We start from the raw sequence: 22844 nt of genomic DNA, 5'->3' as shown, positions 1-22844 counted from the left end.
CATCAGGTTAATACTTTATTTGTATGGTTGTAGCGTGGACAGAGGGAGTAAAGAAAACAGGAGCAAAGAAATTAACTGTTGATTGTAGACTTGAATCGGCAATGTGTTCCAACAAACCTTTGTATTAAATGGTCACAAAGTCAACAAGACACATAAAGTTTCAAACATTTCACTTCTTTGAACTGCACTGAATATAATGTGGACCTCTAAAACAATGGCACAATATAACATTGTCACAAAATACCAGACAATTTAGTCACATGCCTACAACTATGACCAAGTGCAGAACATATGCAGCTGGTAGATTTTAGTCACTTTGATTGACAATTGAAGCCTCCAAAGGGTCCTTGTTCTGGGTGGACCAAAACAATGCTAATGTTTTGTTCTGGTACTGTTTAAAACCAAATGTACTGGACAGATCTGTGATTATTTCTCTACATATGTCCCCATGAAGCTTCATTTCTCAAATATTTCTAAGTCTTATTTTATAGGTTTGTGCAAATATTCAGTAGTCTATCCAGATGCTGACTGGTAAATATATATTTTTTAAAGTAGGACTAGTAGTAGTTGTAGCCCACACAGTCACAAGTGACCTCTTTCAAGCATACTATCCACTGAATTTCATTGAATGTCTGCTGATGGATGAAACAGAAAACATGAGAACATAATTCATAACTCATCATGTTATTCCTCAAAGCAGTACTTAAATAGAATGTTTTATAGAAAATGGTATGACAATTTTTTCTTTGTAAGGTGCGCTCAGGTTATGTGCATATTCTTATTAGCTTATTTAAATAAAAATGCAAAGGCATCTTGTATGTAAACATCAGAATTTTAGATTTTTTTAAACCAGTTACTGATTCATAATTGAACAATTGATATTCGGGCCAATATTTAAACCTAATCAGGCTTAAATAGTCAATGGAGACAAAAAAATAAAAATACAAAGCCAATGTTATTAGTTCTCTAAAAATAATTGTCAGATATTTACGTGAACCTCTCAACAGCATGTCTGTTACTGTTTTTACATTCATTTACACAAAATTAACTATTTATTTTTTAACCAATCACTGGTACAAGTCTAGATTTAGATTTATACATTTCTAGAAAAAATGTTGTCATGGAGAAGGAAAGACGGCAAAAATATGAGGTCCAAAATCAAACACAAGCTTGTTAGTAGCTATCAAGGGAGATAGACCTTGTTTTGGTTTCCTTTTCCTTTACCAACACACACCCTTTCTCTCTCTCTCTCTCACACACACACTTTTACAATGCAAACAAAAAGCTTGAACTCATACCCGAGTGAAGCTACATTATCCACAACCGTTCACTGCATTGTGTTTTACCCTCAGGAAATGAACAGTGCTGCGGCTACATTGCACAGTTTCACACTTACTTCAAAGGGAGAAGGTAAAATATTGAGAATAGACAGGGAGAGGGTGTTGGAATGAGAAAGAGTTGGAGATGGAAGGGTGTTGTTTGAAGAGCTTTCGTAATGCTTGGGGAAAAGAAATAAGGCAACATAGGAGTTTGTCTTTTTGGTTTTAGATCTGAAATTTTGATACTGAAGGGTTAAAAAAAGAAGCCCAAAAGGTTTTGTGAGGACATGCCTCAAGAGAAAAAAGCAGGAGAAAATGAAGAACCACATACGGAGGAAAATGGAGTTTTGTGACAACACCAGAAGATACTGAAGAAGCAGTTGTTGCTCATGCGTTGTGGTTATATTGAATCCAACTTCCTTGACACGTCCCTAAAACTACTGTGTATATATATATTTATATAGGAATAACTCATAGCGGTTCGATATTACATGTTATTTTTCAAGTCAGCGTACAGAAATTATCTACCTTACTGTCTTCATTTGTAACCTCATGACTAAATTACATTCATATTTTTGTGTACTTGAATGAGCTTCAAGTACAAGCCTTTTCTCACTACCAAAAAGGGAAAAATATGTAAATCAAACAAATAATATCGTGAAAAACAAAAGAAAAAAAAAACAAGAAAGTACAAGGGAGAGCTAAAGCCACTCCAGTGCTATAAGTCCCGTAGTGCAGGCCCTGCAGGGACGTCAGGACTGACTGACGTCCTGTCCCTCTCTTTTCTCTGCTGCGGAGAGAGAATCTGCTAACCAAAAGAAATGGTGGCTTGCTTGTAGTAGATTGTTTTTCTAAAACTAACATTCACCGACTACTGCCTCTTACAAGTGTACAATTCTCTGTCTTTATAAAGGAAGCTCCATTTATGCTAACGCACTGCCCAGCTGCGCTTTTCTCCACTTTCCTCCCATTTTTGCTCACGCTCTCACTCTGTCTGTTTGCTTCACTTGGTTTCTCCCTCTCTGTTGTGTCTTAAATTCAGTCAAGTGAATGGAGTGTCTTTGGTGGACACCAGGGGGCAGTGGGGAGGAGAAGGCCACAAACATGAAGTCAACTGGAACGTATGTTGTTGGAAGAGATGAAACGGTTGGCAGGAGTACTGGAAGTACACAGACTTATTTCATAAATGATCAAGGATTAATACCAACATCCTACAAACCAAACTATGCGAAACACAATCTGTCTCTAGACATACATAACACACTCAAATGTAGAGTGGATTATACATCACCATACATTTGATCTTGTCATGATGGTCCTGGTTAGTGAAGGCATCACTTAATAATATGTTTAATCCATATGACATGTAGCTACACCATCAAGTTGCTATGCTATGACTTACGAAAGAAGAACTTCATCTATGTTTTCTATTTACTGACTTATTAAGATTATAACAGCTTTCCAGGAATGGTGTTTTTATGTGAACTTCCATGGAACTGACCAAGGCTGATGCAGCACAAATGATTTTAAGTGTGCATGCCTACACCCCCAACACACCCCACAAATACACTTACACAAACCTGCAGGCACACATAAAGCCGAAATACTGAAAAACACGACTGGAGTACCGATGTTGTAAGATATGACACTATGAGCTACCCCAAAGTCTCCATGCATTACCTCTATACAAAATCGCACACTGTACACACTCATGCATGCACACACACACTCACGCACACAAAACTGCTGCTGCATCTTCCCTGTGTGCGGAGTATGTTGAGCCTCTTCAGGCATACCATTTTGCTTTCAATGATAAGCCATCCTTGTATTACTATAAGCAGTATAATTAACACTACTATTATTATCATTATTGTTGTTATACTGTCCTTATTATGGGAAGCAGACAGAATTAGTTTAGCGAAACACATATTCTGTTAGCTGTTATTGTTCATGTGTTATCCTTAATGCCGTATTGATTTTGAGAGGATGGATATCCAAGCTCTAACAACACTACAGAAGAGGCAAGGAAGTGGTGTGTTGGAGGTGCATCTTGGCAGTGCCTGAATAGGGCGTTATATCTATTGTTCTTCACCCCCTTATATCCTTTCCTCCTGTCGTCAAGACACCTCTCCATCTTTCCACCACGTTTGATTTCTAGGTATGCCTATGTATTTACTGCTTTACAAAAGAGAAGTAAGAGCTGTGCAAGAGTGTTCAGTTAACAAACAGAAAAACATAACTTCCACCCTTAATGGCCTCCTCTGCACTTTTACAGATATTCCCTCGCTGCCATTGTGCACTCACTCATGGGTTGTCCTGCTTTGTGCTACTGCTGCCGCCACTGTTGTATAGGCTGGGGTTCACTACTAAAGGATGGGGCACTGTGCCTGTTAAAGGGGCAGCAGCGGCAGCGTAATTGAAAAAAGGCAAGAAGGGTAAGGGCTCTTTGTCCCCTGATGCCATCATATTTAGAGCCATTGGAAGGGCAGCAAGGTTATAGGGGTATGGCAGTAGCTGTGGGCCATACAGTAGGTGATAGGGGTCAGGGTAAAAGGGCAGTTTGGTGGAGTCAGAATGGGGTACCATCTTCCCAAGTGGCGGAAAGGGTAGGGGTCCAGCAGGGTAAGACATCAGGATTTGCTCCTCCTGTTTCTTACCAGAGCAGTACCCTCCAGGTATGACCCAGGGAAGAGTAAGCTCCTGGACAGGGTAGCTTGAGCCTCTGTGGTGTTCTGTAGGAGTGACAGAGGTGTGGTCCTTTAATTCACACTCTGCTGTGGGCACTTGAGGATGTAGCAGGTTGTGGGACAAAGGAGTATCGCTCATCCCAGCTGAATTCGCTGGCAACAAAAGACCCTGTTTTTCTGTATTGTGCCTTCCTCTGTGTGTTTGGCTTTGTTCCACCTGTGGCCGCAGCTGTAGGTCCAAGGGTCCTGGAGAGTGACAAGGTGACTTTGAATACCTTTGAGAAGATCCTTTTGGAGTGGTTTGAATGACAGAGCATGTAGGAGATGGTATAGGACTGAGTGGTTCCTCTTTGGGTACTAGCAACAACACCTCCTCATTACAAGACTGTTCTTTTGACATGTTGGATGGATGTTTATTCTGTTGATCAAGCGCCTTCTTTTTTGCCAGTATTGTTGGCATGGATAAGTCTTGGGCTTGGCTGCTGGATTGAGGAAAGATTCTTAAATCCTGAGCATCTTGTAAATCACTGAAATCTTCATTTGGAATATTGTCACCTTCTCTAAGCACATAGCCTCTGCCTGTTTTTAGTGATATGGGTCCAGATGGAGTTGTTTCTCTTCTAATCTGAGGCTCTGTCAGCATTTTTGAAACTTGGATTTGCCTGTCGCTTGGCGTTGGGCTTCTTTTCTGCTGATCTAATGTGTCTAAATTTCGTTTCTCTGGTGACCTGTAGTCTAGGCATTCTGCACCATTCATTACTAGCACACTAGGGAGGTTAGGAGAGATGACGTTAAATCTTTCTAAAGTGGGGCTGTGCATAACTTGGGAAAACTGTGCACACAGTGGACTGTGGACTTTGTCATTGGCTGCCACTTTGGGGCTTTCACAATTTCTGACTCTTTGGTGTTCTTCCATCTTTTCACCCAGTTGGTTGCCAGTGATTTGACAGTCTGGTTTGGAGTAATATATGACAGACACAGGCTGTACTTGCTCACAGTTGGTATCTAAACCTTTACTTGGTGTAGTCTCCACTGCAGAATTTGCGCAACTAGGCAAATCTTGCTTTTCCTGTGCGTCTTCAACCTCAATTGAACTGCCTAACTCGTGTCGCTTGAGGTGGCAATTAAGTGCAGCAGAGGTTTTGCAGACTTTATCACATTGCGAGCATGTATATCTGATTAAAGGCCTCCTGCCCAAGCGAACTGGGCTGCCTTTCTCTATTGAACGTCCATCCACTCCATTCTCAACTGCTTTCATTTCCACCTCATTTCTTGATGACTGGGAAGTGAAGAAAGTAGGGGCAGACAGGGGCTTGGTTTTGGGATGCCGAGTCCTCTGATGTTCCTCTAGTTTGGACTGTGAGGGGAATGGAGCTCTGCAAAGCATGCACACAAACTCAAATAGATGTGTCAACTCATGTTTGTCTCGTTTTCTTGGGCTGGAGAACCAGCGCCCACATGTTCCACACTCAGAAGCCTGATCTTCTGACCATCGTTGTTTGATGATAGAGGATGCTGTGTTTTGAGAATTGATTGTAGCCTGCGAAACAGACAAAGGGAGAGGAAGATCAGGCTTTCCATGTGTTCCCTTTTCTTTTTCCTTCTGTTCTGTTTTTGAAGAGACAGGACAGGTGTGTGACATTTCTTTAACTTCAGTTTTCTGTGGATCACTAACTTCTTTCCGCTCTTTCTTTACTTTCTGTCTCCTCTCCTCTCCCTCATCTGCCTCTTCATCATCAATTTCTTTATTCAGATTTTTCATGAGTCTCTCAGCTCTCCTCATGGGCCTCAAAGATCTTTTGTAGTGCAATTTGCGCTTCCAGGCTTTAGCCCCTTGCATAGGAAGGGCCTTTCGCTTGGGTTTGTAAGAATAATAAGGCCTCCATAGGTTGTCCTCCACATCATGGTCATTTCTGTCCTCCCTGACCTCCTGCCGGAAGAAGTATTTCCTCACCTTGCCTTTTAGTTTAGGGTTTTTCAATTTGGACTCCCCCTCCTTTCCTTCCTGACTGGAGTTACGGTGTTTACGTTGGTGGTGATTGGTGTGCCCCTGCTCTTTCTGGTCCTCCTGTGAGAAGTTACTCTTTTTGGGTTTGCTGCGTGTAGGGCTTTTGTCTCTCCTTAGATCTGTTTCAGAGATGCTCCGTTTGACTATCGCCTCCTCCCCTATGCGCACAGTAATCTGACAAAGTGGGCCGCTACCTTTGACTTCTGATCCCACCGCTAAAGGTATTGTCTTATTTGACTCTGTTTTATTGTGAACTTTTCGTCCCTTGTGAAGTTTCTCTGTTGGCTGTCTGATTTTCGAGGCCTCTGCGTCTCCACTGACAGCATTCCAGTCCCTGTATGCCTCTGTGCGCTCTCTCTGGCTATGTTTTCTAATCTTTTTTTGACCAGTTTTTGCCATTAGATGATTTTCTGGACTTCTTTTTCTCTCCTCAGAATCCATCTTGTTTCTGTGAACAATGACAGAAGAAACTGCAGGACTGTGCATGATGACCGAGGGTTTGCTGTGTGCAAATGCAATGACTGAAGAGACGGCTCCTTCTGGGCACTTTGGAGTTTTGCTTTTGCCACTGTTACTACCTGACTGCCATAAATCTGACCCCTCTGTCTCTCTTGCTTCTACTGCCATGTCTGTTTGAGGAGAAGCTAGTTTTTTACCCTGCTCAACACCCACCCGGATGGGGAATCGCTCAGGCTCAGTCTTGATGTCTGTGGTTTGAAGATCTTTCAGGAAAGACTCCAATTTCTTAGTGTCCAGACGTTGTGGGAGGCTGCTGTCTATAGATAAAGGCAGGGTATCTGATGAATCAGAAGTGAGTAGTCCATCAGCCATTGGCTCACTGTATGTTTTGTAAGGTCGCTTTAGAGATCGCATGGGCAGCAGGCGGTACAGTTTAAGGCCATTGACCTTCTGCTTGTAGCCACCATTGGCTGTTTTTTCACTTGAGATCAAGCCAGGATTGATACCATGGAACGCCTTTTGGTGTGTTTTAAGGTTGTAGTAAGTAGGAAATGCCTCCCAGCAAAATATGCACTGGTAGCGCCTTTCACCTGTGTGCCACACCTCATGTTTGGTGCGGTACTCAGCCAGAGCAAAAACCTTGTCACAGTAGTGACAGGGGTACTTCCGGCGCCATGAATGCACATTGGAGTGTCGCTTCAGGCTGGACAATGTCATGTAAGAGCGTTCGCACACAGAGCAAAAGTAAATGATATGTCCATCCACCACTTTTACAAAGTGATCCTCTTCCCCCAGGGCATCCCTGCAAGTCAGTGTTCCAGCATGGCGGGCGTGAAGGTCTTTCACTTTCTTTATGGGTCGGCCAGGCCTTGTTCCTTGTCCAAGCTGTTCTGGCTCCGCAGCCTCATCTGCTCTCTCCCCCTCCACTTCACCCTCCTCCAGGGGTTCTTCTTTGGGTGGCACTGGAAAAGCTGGCAGCCCTTGCCTGCAGGTGGCCTCATGGGATTTCAGTCTTTTATTATGGATGAAGGCTTTGCCACAGTGGCGGCAGCTGAGTACTCGTCCCCCCCGATGGAGACGCATGTGGACAGTGAGGGACGAGGCAGTGCTGAACAGACGGTGGCACACCCCACACAGTAGTTCTGGCTTCGACACTGCCCTAAAGGATTCATGGAAAGATGGCGTGGGGATAGTCAAGGGGGAGGAAGTTAGAGAGACAGACGAGGGCGAAGGAGGAGGAGGAGGGGTTGATGAGGACGAGTGAGGGTTTATGCTAGGGAGAGGAAGGCTCAGTTCAACATGGAGGCTGTTTGCCTTGCGTTTTTTGCCTTTGGAACTCTCGGGATCCTTCACACCTTGTTCCTGGTAGGCTCTCGCGCTGAGGTTGAAAAGGATGTGTGCTGTTTCTGTTGTCGAATGCTCTTTGTACCCATTATTGAGACTAACCCCAGCTGTCTCTTTTGAATAGTCAATTTTGTTAGAGTGTTGTAAGGGAGATGTTGGGTATCTGGAGCCACTACCATCAACAGAAATAGACAGAGATGACTTGCAGTTCTTACTGACTGGAGCAGTTAGATCGACAGGGAAGGAAGAGGAAGTGCATGGCAGGCGGTCAGTTTTTGATGACGTTTTCGATAACTGTTTGTCTCTAAATGCTTCCCCCATCCATGCTGTGCCATCTGAACCATCTCTGTCATGGACGTCAGTGGAGGAAGTGGGGTGGGATGAGGAGCAGTGCTTCTGTGCAGAAAAGCTAGGCAATCCAGCACTGAGGGGAAAACTGAGCGATATCCTTGTAGTTTTGGCACCATCCACCTCCTCCGTGCCCTCTCCCATCCTGTCTCCTCTCATGTGTTTATTTCTGTGTTTCATTGGATCCTTGTACAAGTCCTCTGAGATGCTCTCCAAGGCTATAGTTGGCCTAAAACAGAGAACACTAGACAGTCAAAGGATGTCTCTGTAGTCCAACAAGGTCCAGGAAAATGCTTTACAGAGGGTCTGTTCTAGCTATATCTTCAGTGCAAAAGCTGACAGTTGAAGGATGGTAGAAAACAGAAGTGTCAAATCAAGAAGACGGCAGTTCCTGGAGGTCAAGCCCAGAGACAATGACTCCTACATGTAGGTAACATTGTGCATCATTGATTATCTTCGTATAAAACAAGATGAGGATTGCCATGCATTGCACATTCAGCTCCAAGAATGCAGTGCAGGTGTGGAGAGGGTCCCAGCTATCCTCTCCCGACACCATGACCCCGCTCTTAATCCTGCAAAAACAAAAACAAAGGATAGTTCAAATATTCTGTTTTAATCACAGGAAATATTGTAGATTTTAGACAACCACAAACCAGAGAATATAGTATTATTATAGTGACAAGAAAGGCACATGACAAAAAGTGTGCATTGTTTGGTGGCAAATCAGCATGCTAGACTACTTATAAAATACAAGCTTGTACGAAATAAGCAGTCCATTATGGTAATTATATACAGGCAGCTTAGTCAGACAAGGTTGGTTGCAGTCATCTTAGTTTCTGAATTTGGCATGACAAAATCTGAAAATGTGGAAAGAATCTCAGCAATCAACCCCACTGAGTCAGAGCATTCCCTTCACCTAATTGAGCACTGCTAAAATTTAATTAAGATTTCCCCAATAGAGTGTTATTTATAGTCAAAGTGCTCCAAATATGCCTAGACTAAAAAGGTACCAAAATATAGATGGCCTTTTGAACCGAAGCATCATGTATTCCTAATGCTGATTTTTTTATGTATAAATATTTATTTTTCCTACACTTTATATAATTTAAAGCAAAAGACCATGTGATGAGTACTGTCATGGAGGTTTTTTAGCAGTCAGGGGAATGAATAGTCCAGTCTTGCTGTGTTCATAAACCCTCTTTAGTTGCTTATTTAATGATCATCTTGTTTGCTTAACCTGTTTTACCAAAATCTGCCATAGATTTTGGTGAGCCTTCTTGGTTATCGCTAATGATGCGCCACCAGAGAAAATCCCCAGTCATGGTTTTCTGCCTGCGTTTTAGCCAGGCAGGCAGGCCTCTGTAAAATTCCACAAGCAGCCCTGAACGCACTGAAACTAGGTCAGCACTGTTATTGCAGAGAGAGAAAGAGAGGAGGAGTGAGAGCAATGGAGAAGAGAGAGAGACAGAGAGTGGTGGGGAAGAAAGCAAGATCCAGGCCTGGAGACAGGAACAGCCACAAACACACACTTACACATGTACAGAAACGCACACACACACACACACAGGCAGTCAACAAGATGCATGCACACGCACTCTCCTCTCAACACGCAAACACATTTGCAGGCGTGCAGGCACATATGAACCGGTCTGTCTGTAAACAAGTGGCTTGACAGCTAGCGTTACCCAGCATACCACAAATGCAGCTGCTGAGAGTGTGCAGGATGTATACCAGAAGAGATGTATAATAATAGATGTTACATAAGAGTACATTTAGACAGGAAGAGTTGAATATTTAAACCTGTCTAGCACTTGTGGCTGTCGCTGCTAAGGCATGAAACAAGGCCTTAGAAAGACACAGTTTTACATGGCGTTCGCATAGTAATGGACAAATGCATCTGCCACCCCCTCATTTTCTCTGTACGTCTGTCCCTATTTATCTCTCCCCCTCACCCTCCTTTTCTCTTCACATATGACGCACACACTGCCTCTCAACAAACAGTCCCTGGCGCAAGAGGCTGGCGAAGCGTGACAGGGCCTTTGCCTCCCCCCTCTGACTGCCCCTCTACTTAAACATGCGACCGACTGAAAGAGTTAGAGCTGAAGTATTAAGGTGTTGCATCTTGCACAATAAAACCTTATCTTCTTCTTCCTTATCCTAAATGTAGGAAATTGAAAATGAATGTCAGAACCACGTCATCATCCGGAACATGAAATGCATGCTAGTCATACAGATGAAGATTTTCAATTTAAGCACATGAGAAACCGAGAAGAGTCTCGGAAGAAGCTGGGTAATGGGCTAAAGGTCTTGCATTTAACTGTCACTGAAACAGACCATGCACTGAATGGCAGTGGAAAAGGCTAATGAGTGAAGGCCGTCTGTTTCCGTGTGGCCGTGACGGGGCCCACCAGGGTGAGGTGGACTGTGAAAAGGGGGCTGTCTCTTGATACTGAACTCTGTACAACCCCCTGCCAAAAACATGGTGGAGCCAGCCAGAGGAGAGATGAGGGGTAGGGAAAAGAGTGAAAAGGAGGAGTGGGCTGTTTTGGAAGCAGTTGGGAGATGGAGCTGGATGGTCCGAGGCTGGGTTCATGGTAAGATTTCCTCACTCCTTGCTTTCCCCTCTGAGTAGTTTATGGTATCTTGGTGATTTGGCATGACGGGCCATGCTCTAGCGAGTCTGCCCATGTTACACGCTGTGTTCGACATGGTCTGCTGAGTTTAAACTCGACAAATGATTCCCATAAATCTGTTGCTGTAATATGATAAAGGACAATATTCTAAGTAGAGCAAAACTGGAAGAAAATTGCCATCAAAGACAGAGTGAGATACTCCGTTAGTGACCTGGCAAAACCTACTTCCTTTAGATCATGCCTGAACCTGCTTCTATAACGCTTCAGTTTGGTTAGGAAGGCCAGCAGCACTGCCATGTTTCAATTCTAACCTGATGCCTCTGTCGCTACAGTATGCCAGAAACTTTATGCTAACATGTTTGAATAGAAAATATCCCATGCTAGCTGACTTGAACCCTTAAGCAACGACAGGAAATTCAGTTTGATCCTGGCGCATATGCAACTCACTTCAACAAGACCATACAACTTGGCTGCTTGGCTTTTAACGAACTCTGACCCTATGGCCTTGTATGGGATGTTAATAGTGTACTATGCACAGGAAAGGACAGGGAAAATCTGAACTCTTTAAAAAAAAAAAAAAAAAAAAGTGCATGTGCATCTTATAACATCTAATAACATCCACCTTACGTTTATAGGAAAAGACTGGCTCTGTATTCCAAGATGCCTCTTAATCGTTAATTCTAAAAACATGTCCTTCGCTATCGAGATGATTTCATCAGATGTGAACTTGCCACAATATAAAGTATCCAAATCCAGCAGACCAGAAATTATGATAAGAGAACGCAAAAAATTCTGAAGCTTTATTCTGATTATACTTTAATCGTGGAGCAACTCACCAACCCTGAAAAAGAACTGCGTGGTTCAGCCACAACAGCAGAGGATAAGGGAGACAGGCCTTGATTAGCACACACTCAAACCCACACGCAGACTCATTTCTGGTGTCTACACAGAACCAAAACAACATCGATATGATATGAGAGTGGCATAGAAACGCAAGAAGCAGGAAGAGGTGAAGACAGAGAGATAGATCAGAGGAAAAAGTCTCTCCTTCTCACTCCCATTCTCCGCTAGGCAAGCACACAACAAGACAACGTACCTCGAAAAACCTTCTGCTGCATCTCGGCTGCGATGTGTTCTCTCTCTCACTCTCTCACTCTACCTCCCTCGGTCTGTGTGTCCTGGTCTGCGTGTTCCCGTGTGCGTGTATGAGTGAGAGAGAGAGAGAGAGCACAGGGAAAGACGAGCGCGTGCACACAGGCAGCGCTATGTAGAGGGCAGAAACGACTCTCTCGCACTCTGACTCTCCCCCTCCTTCAGCCGCTCTGTCTCTCCTTCCCTCACCCGCTCTCTCACACTTCAGTTTGCCACTGACACATGATTCTGGGCTGTTTTTGCATCTTTTTATCTCCCCCAGCCTCGTACCCCTTACTCACCCATACCCACCCCCAAGCCTCATTTTAATTCCAATTCTCTTTTTATTCAAATTTTTTTTGTTCATTAGACACACACTTTCAGCATGCACACTCTCTACTCTGCATACACCAAGCCTGATGATAGCAAGGAAGGGAGGGAGAGCCGGAGCGAGGGAGAGAATGAGCGTGTGAGAGGACGCCATTTAAGCAGTTTGTTACGAGCACTGCCAGTCCCCAAAATGGCTGAAAACAAACAGGAGCCATGCCAACAGAAAAAAAGCTTGGCCGTAGAGACACGAAAGGAAAGAGATAAAGAGTAGGAGCGGGGAGAAAGAGAGAGACGCCAGACAATACTTGCGTAAAACTCTTTAAATAAGTGAGGTAGCCAAAAGAGAGATCAAAGGGAAGGGCATGGACATGCACTTTGGTTTCCATTTTCTCCTCTCTCCACTTCCCTGACTAAAGAGGAGGACGTTTATGGCAAGAAGCGGTGGTATAGAGGAGTAAACATTGACGTTTTGGGCCGTGACGCCTTCTATGACAGATTTGGCCTTCTCGCCATTACGCGGAGCAGAGAAATAGCACCTCAATGTACTTTTTGTCCTGCCTTCGTTTGCTGAATCAGTCCACCTGGCTTTTGGCGGATCGATCGATCCTGCTTACTGTCCATGTATAGCTACTGAAAAGTTCAAGAACCACCTGTTTTAAAACGCCATTTTGTGTGGAGAACTCTTTAAAACGGTCTGTCTTGACATTCAGAATTTTTTTTCCAGCCCAAACAGACCTGCGGAGAGCAGGGCAACAGTATAGGGAAAATGAGAGTTCATACTGAAATTTTTTTTCTCGCTTCACTCTTCCTCTTCTGTCCACTTTTTTCATGCCCAAATTTCTGCCGAACAGCTCATTATACCCCCCATCCTACGTTTCTTTCCCCTGTGCCCCTCGGTCCTTCTCTCTATTTTTCCTTTCTCTTTCACACTCCTTCTTTTTCTTTTCTATTGTATGCCAGCCCACTTGTCTCCATGGGAACTCCGTTTGGAAGGGGTGTTGTTCTTATGATCTCTCTGACTTGTTGGAACTTTGTCACTTTTCTCACACTTCTACGTGGTTCTTATTGTGAGCTTGATTATAGAACTTTTGGTTCACATGCTTGTTTTTTGTCGTTTTAAACTCTGTTTCTTTTTGGAGTTTATAATAGTTCAGGTAACTTATTCAGTAAGGTTCACCAAAAAGTGATTCTACTTTTTCGTGAGCTGTTTGGGAATTGGAACAAGGATATAAGAAACTCAAAAATGCAAGATATTTCACCACAGTCAATATTAAGAGCATGGTGCATAAAACATGTCAAGATATGTAGACAATAGATGCTTTATCACACAGTGTGGATAAGGAAATCGAGTTGTTGATAAGGAAGTTGGTATGAAGTAGTTGATTTAAGGTACCTTTGGGATAAGATCAGTTTGATAGCAAATGTTCAAGGATTATGCATTAAGCAAAAGTAAAGTTATGTATTTTATATTATTTAAATGGGATTTTTTTTTTTTTTTTAAACAGAAGTAGGCCAGACAGAGGTGGTCTTCACAAACCGTCCTCTTGAATCAGCCATTCAGCTCTGTATACAAGCTTTGTCATATTCCAAATTATTGTATTTGTCGTTTGATTGCCTCTAATCTTTGTCTGCTGTGAAAATAGGTGGCTGAAATGTTTCCCTACTCACTGCTGATCTAAGGCCGACATATGGATCAGCAGACACTAATGAGAGGGCAGTGGCCAGCTGAATCTCCACAGTAACAAAAGAGGCTGGGACATCTGGAGTCAGCCACACACAGACTCCTGGTGAGTTTTGGGGAAGAGGGGGCTGTCGAACGTCCGCCTGTAATGGGAGGACTGGATAACAAATATGGCAGAGGGCAGATGAAAGAAATGTCAAGTTAACCCTCTGACATTTCATAGTTTTGTTATCTATTTGAGGATAAATAATCAGTGCTTACATGAGATTAACATCACTACCCAGAGCACTGCATAGTGTATCAGATTTACAATACTTTGGTAATATAGAAAATTTCACACTACTTGGCAACCCTCGTCACATTTAAAAAAATAAAAACATATTGAAGGAAAAGGTAAGAAAATAAGAAAACCCCTTTCTCTATGCCTGGCCTTTACAGTTTCTTTCCCTTGCCCCTCAATTATTAATAAATGGAGAGCATAATTTATATATATATATATATATATATATATATGTATATGTGTGTATAAATATATATACATTATACTACTGCTGCATTTTATGTATATTTATATATTATATCTTGCTGCTGGCATTCATAAGTGCATTTTGTGTTTGACTCAGAGAGTAAGGAATTTTTTGACTAATTTAATTTTGATCTCTGTTAATAGATTGAAACAATTGCTGTTCTATTGTCTTTTCATTTTTGTTTCTCTCTGATTGAATAGCGTCAATAAAAAGTTAAACCAAAAAAACTGCACAATGCTGTTATTGCTCTGCAATTGTTCTAATTTTACATTTTTATTGCAATCTTTTTCCTTTATTATCCACTTTTTGTTGTAATTTCCATACATTTTTAAAATATATATTTAATTGTATTAATTATATTTAATTAAATATTCAATATTACATATTTACATTGTTTTTCCATACTATTAATATATTAAATTAATTATATACTTCCTGTTTCCTGCAGTGTCTTGATGTTATTTAAAATACTCTGATTAAAAAATTCCAAGACATATGCATAAAATGTTGTTTATTTGTTACAGCTTACATGAATTAAAATATATATATATATATATATATATATATGATTGGCAGCCCTTCATTTCAACAAACACTGTCTGAACACTATAGAGTAACTTTGCTTGTATGATTTCTGGTGTCATTCTCATATATTCATCTTCCAAGCATATTCCTGCCAGAATGGAGCTTGTGAAGTGCTGAATGCTTCTTTAAAACACTGTTCTCATTCTTTGTCTCACATTTCTTAAATTTTGGGAATTACCCAACCATCCATTTCTGTATTTTAAATCTCAAATATATATATTTAAAGGGGTCATAGATGTTGCTAAAAATAACATTGTTTTGTGTATTTGGTGTAGTGCAATTAATGTTTATGTGGTTTAAAGTTCAAAAAACACATTATTTTCCACATACTGTACATTATTGTTGCTCCTCTAAGCCCCGCCTTTCTGAAACGCTTAGATTTTTACAAAGCTCATCGTTCTGAGAAGCGAGGCGTGCTCTGATTGGCCAGCTATCCAGTGCATTGTGATTGGCCGAATACCTCAAGCGTGAGATGGAAATGTTACACACCTCACCGTATTGCGATGGCGTTTCAGGGCGCGAGTCACAAAAACAATAAAACCCATTACAAACGAGGCATTTATTGCATTCAATGGTGACATAATTACTGATTATAATGACTTATACTGTATTTTATGCGTTGCGTTGCATTGCGCCGCTTAAACATTACAATGTCTGCATTTGTGATCGGAGAAACGCAAACAACAAGCACTAAGTTACTCTACACTGCTCAAAACTCGTGTTTGAATCGTCAGTGGCAGAAATGTATTTACAGTGGTCAGAAGCGCCAGACTGTCCTTTCAAATTTGGAATTGCTCCACTTTATAGAAACAAGCCAGCATTGTAGCTTCCGAGTTCAGGAAATAGTCCGCCGTAAAATGCGCTGCACACACTCTAATATTTGGGTTGAACTGTTCTGGAACAGTGTTGTAAATACAACTTAACCACTGATTTCTAGTTGTGTCCTCTTTTGGAAGCCCAAACAAAGTAGTTTCGCTTTCACAACGAAACACAAGCAACAATACTACAGCGAGAATAATAGTTCTGCCTTCTTTGATTGCTATAAGTTTGGGCGGTGTTATGAAAATCTCCCCACATCGTGATGTAGAGATGTGGGGGCGTGTTTGAATGAGCAGTTTTAAGCCCAACCGCACAGACAAACTAGTCTGTTGGCGTTTGTTGGATCAGTGTGTTACCCCTGTTGGCGTTGATTGGAGTTTGTTTTCACCCGACTGAACATGCTTAATCGGCGTTGGTTGGGTGGTGGAAAGTCTGATCAGTGTGAAAGGGCGCGACCTGGGCACGAACCGTTTCAATGGCGATGCGCATATTTCACTTAAAGCTGCTTCACCTTCGGTTTTATTCGTCATCTTTTCAAGCAAAGAATGACACGAAAAGACATTAATAACAGTAAAATTTTGTTTGTGGTTACAGGATCATCACTTTCGTCGCCAATCAGACTTACACCATCAACACCAGACGCGAGCATAAATTATAATCAGTGACACTGTCTACACTGGATGTGGCGCGATGCAACAAGTGTCGCGTCTGGTGTAGACACAGGATTACTTGACTCTCTGTGACTCGAAGTTTGTTGGGGCAGTGTGAACATGATAGTTACTTTTAATAAAATTCTAAATCCAACAGCCAACTTGTTTGTTGGAGTTTGTTGGCGTTTGTCTGTGCGGTGTGAATTGGCCTTTAGGGGGGCGTGACAGAGTCTTAACTTTGATAAATAATATCTCTTTGGTTTTGAGACTTTAGTCTTTGCAACTTCAGGGATCTTATATATGCACAAACAGCTTGTAACACTCCAAAGAGAAAGGAAAACTTGAAATCGCATAATATGACCCCTTTAATCTGTACTAAAATCTTTTTTTTGTTGTTCAGTCCCTCTGTCAGGATACACAGAATTGGGAACAAAAGATGTTAAGTTTACTGGAGGTAGATGAAATCAACACAATGCAGGTGAGTAATGACTGTTAAAATGGTAGGATGAATATTGACTTGAATGTAACTGTTGAATGTGTCTCCAGGAACATACACAAACAAAGGATCATTCATGACGTGGAGACCAGGAGATTCGACTAGGGAAAAAGGAGGCAGCATCAGAGATAATCCAAGGAGTTATGGACAGTTTCAGAAAGGTAAGAGAGTCTGTGTTCTCTTGACAAGGCCAGGCAGTGAATGACAGTGTGCATGTGTGCTTTGTAGGGGTGTTGATGAGTGCTGACAAGGGACATGTGTGTGTTATTAGAACTCTGGAAAAGGTGAGGTCTGAGTCAGCGAGGAGCGAGAGCCTGGCGTGACTCTTGAGCTCATTCTTTTTCTAAATAGCCTCCTATTTGCATTACTCATGTCTTATTTAAATGTATTTATATATGGATAAGCTTTTATGCTATAAGCTAAAACTTAATAATATCACAGTGTCTTCCTTTAAGACATTTTATTTGTATTAAAGTTCTATAGATAAAGCAGATAATGGATCCCCTTGTCTTGTTTCTCTCAATATTTAAAATGCTTCCAAAATATTTCCATTAGTCCTCAGTCTTACTTTATCTTGTTTATACATCCCTTTAATCAATGTAATAAACTTTTGTTGAAAGTCAAAGAACACAATTTTCAAAAATAAAGGGCCGTAACAACCTATCAAAGGTCTTTTCAGTGTGAGAAGTCTCAGCATTTTTTGCTTTTTTTCACTCAAGTTCACTGAAGTTGTTCCAAACCTGTGTGAGTATCTTTCTTCTATTGAACACAAAAGAATAAAAAAACTTTTTTGGAGCAACTTGAGGAAACAAACAGTTGTTGGTCCCCATTTAATTCCATAATATGGAAAAAAAATACTTTGGAAATCAATGGGGAGCAGAAACTGGACAACTTGAGGGTGAAAAAAGCATAGAATTTTCCTTCTTTCTTTTTTTTGGTCAACTATGCCTTTTTTGGAGGGCAAAAAAGGGACTTAAAGGGACAGTTCACCACCCCCTTTTATAGAACGCAAAATATTTTTAAATGTGTTTCAGCTGGTTATTGTCCATACAATCAATGTTTTAGAGGTCCAAAACAACAGTGGACCTCATTGCCTTTTATTGAATGGACAAGTAAACCAATCAAATATTTTTCAAAATATCTACTTTTGTGTTCCACCAAGTCATACAGATTTACAACAACATGAAAAAACTTTCCTTTTTAGTGAACTGTACCTTTAAGAAGGTTCAATTAGAGAAAGGTATTTCATGGTGCTCTCCCAGTTCACTATATCACACCTTCCAAAGCATCGCATGTAGCCTTGGCCTTTCGTTCCTATAATGCTTATCTAAATAAGTTCAAAATTGTGTTCAAAGCTTTATATAGGCTGTGTCCAAATTCAGGGTCTGCATCCTTCGGAGTACTCATTTGAAGGATGTTACGTCACAGCGCCGTGACGAAGGCTGTCCAAATTCGTAGGATCCTTCAAATGCGGCCCACAAATACGTCCTCCTTTTCCCCGAATTGGAAGGATGGGTGTGCTGGATCCTTTCCCGTCCTACCTATCCCATGATTCTTTTCGGCAGAGCGTAATGGCGGACGAAGCGAGCGGTAGCGGAGTCGGAGAGGAGTTTCTCTGACAAAACAAGCTAAAGTTTATGCTTCGGCTCAATGAATTTGTAGGAGAAATTAGTAGAATACTTAAAAACAAATAAAAATAGGCTATAATGGCTTACCTGGATGTGACTGTCTTGTAGTCTGATATAAAAAACTCTCCGACAACGAGCAAAGAAAGTATTTAATTTATTTAATTGCTTTATTTCTTCCAAAAGAATTAAAATGAGGAGAATAACTCTTTGTTTGTCCATTTTCCCGCTTCTTGCTTGGCGCTGTCACGGTTGCTAGGCGACAGGATATGAGCAACGGGTAAGGGAGGGAACTGAAAGAAGGGTAGGCTGTCCAAATTCACAAACACCGACTTCCGGGTTTTGCGGACGTCGGAGGATCCCTCCTCCTTCAACCGGGTAGGAAGGATCCTAAGGAGGATGCAGACCCTGAATTTGGACACAGCCATCATCTCACATCAAATCCTCCCCTCAGCTCTAACCCCCTGGTGGATTAATCTTTTTTTAAATGTATTATATATATATATTTTTTTTTTTTTTTTTAATCTCGTGGTCATCAAAGCTTGCATTTAAAAACCCCCCACAAAAAACAGTTGTAATAAACAGTTGAAATTGTAGTTATTACACATTTTCTATTTTAATATATTTAAAAAATGTATTGATTTCTGTGATGGCAAAGTTTCATTTTTAGCAGCCATTACTCCAGTCTTTAGTCCTTCAGAAATTATTCTAATATGCTGATCTGGTGCTCAGGTAACATTTCTTATTATTAATGCTGTGAAAAGCAATTATGCTTCTTAATATTTTTGTGGAAACCAAAAATGGTTCTTCTATGGCATCACTGCAAAAACACTTCCGTATGGAACCTTTAAGAGTGTATCCTCCACTGTGATCATGTATGATAGTAATTTCCGTTTCTAAGTGGTTAACTTATAACTCACAGTGTTACAACTCACCCATGTTACAACCATTCCTGGTCTGCAGGAATGCCGATGATCCAAGCTTGGGATGATCAGTGTTTGGGATAATCAGCGACAAACTATCATTTAAGTGAGAAGTGCTATTTAGTGTAATTACTTTGGCACTCCATTTTATTTACATTTTTTGGGTCTGGATATTTGACATTTAGCATTTTCTCTTTCATAGTCATCATAATGATATGTTGTGTTAATTCTCACTGGTCTTAAATAATAGAACATTTTGATGATTAAAATATAGGCTTAGAAACATTTCTGCTTGGTGAGCTTAATTTTGTAACCAACTTTACCATTCACGGTCATTACCATCTTAAAAACGTATCATTATATTGCCTTGGTGAATGTGCTTTTTTCTTCTTTCTTTTAACCAAACAAGCTTATTTATGGAGCCTTGTGATTACTAAACTGGAACAACCGGGCTTCCCTGAGAACTCATGATCAAAGCACGGCCCATTTTCTGCTTGAAGAGGAAGATCCAGACAGACTGAGGGAAGACGAGCATTCAGCTGTGTTTTGCGCTCAAAGCTTACATCTAGTGGTCATGTCTCTCCTCTGATTTGTAGTTTGACAAGTTTTCCAGCATCTCTTCCATTTTTAACGACTTAAACATGATCTTAATGTAACGTTTGAGCATATACCTTTAATGGCTACATCACGAAAAACTGTACAGGAGATAATCCAATAACACCGGATGTGGTATTACAGGTGTCATGAAATTTTGGGTAATATCAGGAAAGCCTGTGTCATTACTAATTTCTTGTTTGGCATCAAAGTGAGATTATAGTTTTGCTATAATTTCTGGAAAAGCACTGCAATATTTATGAGTGTATATGCACCCACTGTTAATACACACTTATTGTTTGTAAATATTATGCGTTGTGAAATGTGTTTTTCTGAAGGAACCATATTTCTAAATGGCTTTGCAACGTGTAAAAATTGCAAAATGTCCTTTGAATAAAAAGTTTTGTTAATGGCTTGCCTCTTAGAGACCAGCCTCGACGAAGATTTTATTTTTGTCCATCGTGTAAAATTCCCCAGAACCTTTATAAAGGTTTATATAGTGATTAGGATTTACAGTTTAATGTCTTATGTTAAAACGCACAAACCAACGTTTTTTTTGTTAGTTTGTTTTTCCAACGCAGGTTGTAGCAAGATTATTCCAAAGAGGGAGTCTAAATAAGTGAAGTACTGATTTTTTTTTTTTTTGTGCCTGCCACAAGGTGGTGCTGCAGCTCGGTTTGAAATGCATAGAAGAATATGTAGCTCGCTCTTCTGTCAGACTGGCGTCAGTGGCGGGAAAGCGTAGTGGGCGTGGTCAACCTGTCACTTCAATCGAGAGTGGCCAATAGAAAAGGGCCTTTCATCCTGATGCGTAGAGACCGCCCACTGACACACAGCTTCACTGGCAAACAAAAGTTTTAGACCCGCAAAAAAAGGCAGGAAAGAGAGCAACATTTGTGGATTAGTGATGAAAAGTTTTTGAAGTGCACAAAGAAAAATATATATTTTTTACAGATTTACACGCACTGCAAATTATTTTGTTTTCAATTACTTTAATTTTGAACCTTAAGACGACTTTTTTTTTTGCAAACTTTTATTTTTTAATTACAAGACAATTAGTTTTGCTCTCAAATACAGAATTTTTGTTTGCATAATAATAAATACACAAAAATAATTCCATAGAAGACAACCTCTACTCACGTAAACAGAAAACATTAAGCAATGTGTACTTGAAAAGGTAACGTAATATATCCGTTATTTCAATGTGTGATTCACTTAATACAGGCACATAAATCGCATTTAAGCACACAGACCATTTCAGGTAGGTAGGCTTTAAAAAAAGTGAACCCAGAATTTGAATGCAATGCAAATATTTATTTACACGCAAAATACTTACATGAATGCCATACCAGAAGATTTCAAACCATTCAGAGTTACAAATTACAGTCTGTTGATGAAACCCCTACTTTCTTTCATTAAAACACATTAGTAAGCCACTTGAAGCAAAATCTCACGTTACAAAGACAAATTTAAAGGGACAGATCACCCATTTACTCACACGTGATTTCAAAAATATGATTTACCTTTTGGAGTACAAAGAGATGCAAAGCAGAATCAATGTTGTATCTTTTCATTCATATCAATCCCTAACATTTTTGAAATCTTTTGTGCTCCATAGAAGAAAGTCATACAGGGTTAAACAACATTAACGATATAAGTTTTATGTTTGAGTGAACTATCCCATAAACAATTAAGCGTAAATCATTAAGCTTAACTTGGTCAGAGACAAATGTAAATGAGATTTGACACTGAAAAACATGTTTGTACAAAACAGCCTCCATGTTGCACCGACCAAAGTAAACGACCATCACTATTTATTTTAAGCGGGTGGTGATAAATATATAGATCCCCCCCCCAGATACCGCCATCAATTTGATAACTGCGTCACAATGATTTCGGTTTTGTGGAAGAAGGTGTTCACGGTTGACATAATGCTAATGTTAGCTAGCTAGCTCAGGCTCGTTTCACTTTAGTCTGGAGTTACGCAACCCCGCTTCCCTTCTCCCCTGTAAACCCGCCCAAATACACAAGCACCAGACTCCATGTTTGTTCATCTCACCGCCATATACGACAAGATCCCTCAAAATGTTCATTTGGGGTTATTTCTAAGCAAGGATCTGATTTAAGGGAGGAGACCGATTCAGATGGACTTGGGAGTCAACATACATCCACATTAAAGAACAATGAGGGTTTGACTGTAAACGTATTGGGACTAACCCAGAACTTTCCAGAGCCAATAACTCATATGTATCCACAAAAAACGACTGTTAAGCCAATTTTCCCCATACAAGTGGTTTCAAAGAAGTCGATTTGGGTTTGATATATTTGGTTACAACCAAGCTCTTGTTCATTAATCGATTAGCTTTGTAGATTAGCATTATGAGCTAACTCTTTTCGGCTATAAATTATCTTTCCGTTTCAAGAAATTGGTGTTTATTATATATTATGTGTTTATTATATAATCGGGAAACGATTCGGACATTAGAGAACCTCTTATATTTAATGTAAATGCATTCACAGCCATCCAAGCTCAATGCTAACAGGCTAACATAAACGTAATATAACTAACACAAGATCAGTTAAAAAGACACATCTACGTCTGAAACCATACAAAGACAAGTCCAAGAACAACACTAGTTAATAGCTTTTTTTAAAAGCCAAAATTGTTCCTGTAAATAACAGTCT

The 22844-nt window shown here is 40.7% G+C and overlaps 1 protein-coding gene and 1 long non-coding RNA gene across 2 annotated transcripts; one reads left to right on the top strand and one right to left on the bottom strand.

The window, feature by feature from the left end:
• On the bottom strand, positions 1 to 12137 carry LOC306852520 (uncharacterized protein). Its single transcript, XM_079389416.1, has 2 exons — positions 11895 to 12137; positions 1 to 8737 (listed from the first exon to the last, which is right to left on the bottom strand). Exon 2 carries the CDS (start codon positions 8343 to 8345, stop codon positions 3624 to 3626), a length of 4722 nt encoding a protein of 1573 aa, XP_079245542.1. The 5' UTR covers positions 8346 to 8737; positions 11895 to 12137; the 3' UTR covers positions 1 to 3623.
• Positions 10708 to 20607, top strand: LOC306852521. Its single transcript, XR_013782623.1, has 5 exons — positions 10708 to 10759; positions 13903 to 14046; positions 16922 to 16999; positions 17068 to 17178; positions 19975 to 20607. It is a non-coding gene; the product is annotated as an uncharacterized lncRNA (long non-coding RNA).
• Positions 20608 to 22844: the final 2237 nt, after the last annotated feature.

Source organism: Barbus barbus (assembly GCF_936440315.1).
Source record: "Barbus barbus genome assembly, chromosome: 32".
Classification (NCBI taxonomy): Eukaryota; Metazoa; Chordata; class Actinopteri; order Cypriniformes; family Cyprinidae; genus Barbus; species Barbus barbus.
This window is presented reverse-complemented; position numbering and strand designations above follow the sequence as displayed.

Bases quoted from the DNA above. Each gene is read 5' to 3' on its own strand.
- LOC306852520 (XM_079389416.1), bottom strand. From the start codon at position 8,345: ATGAAACACAGAAATAAACACATGAGAGGAGACAGGATGGGAGAGGGC.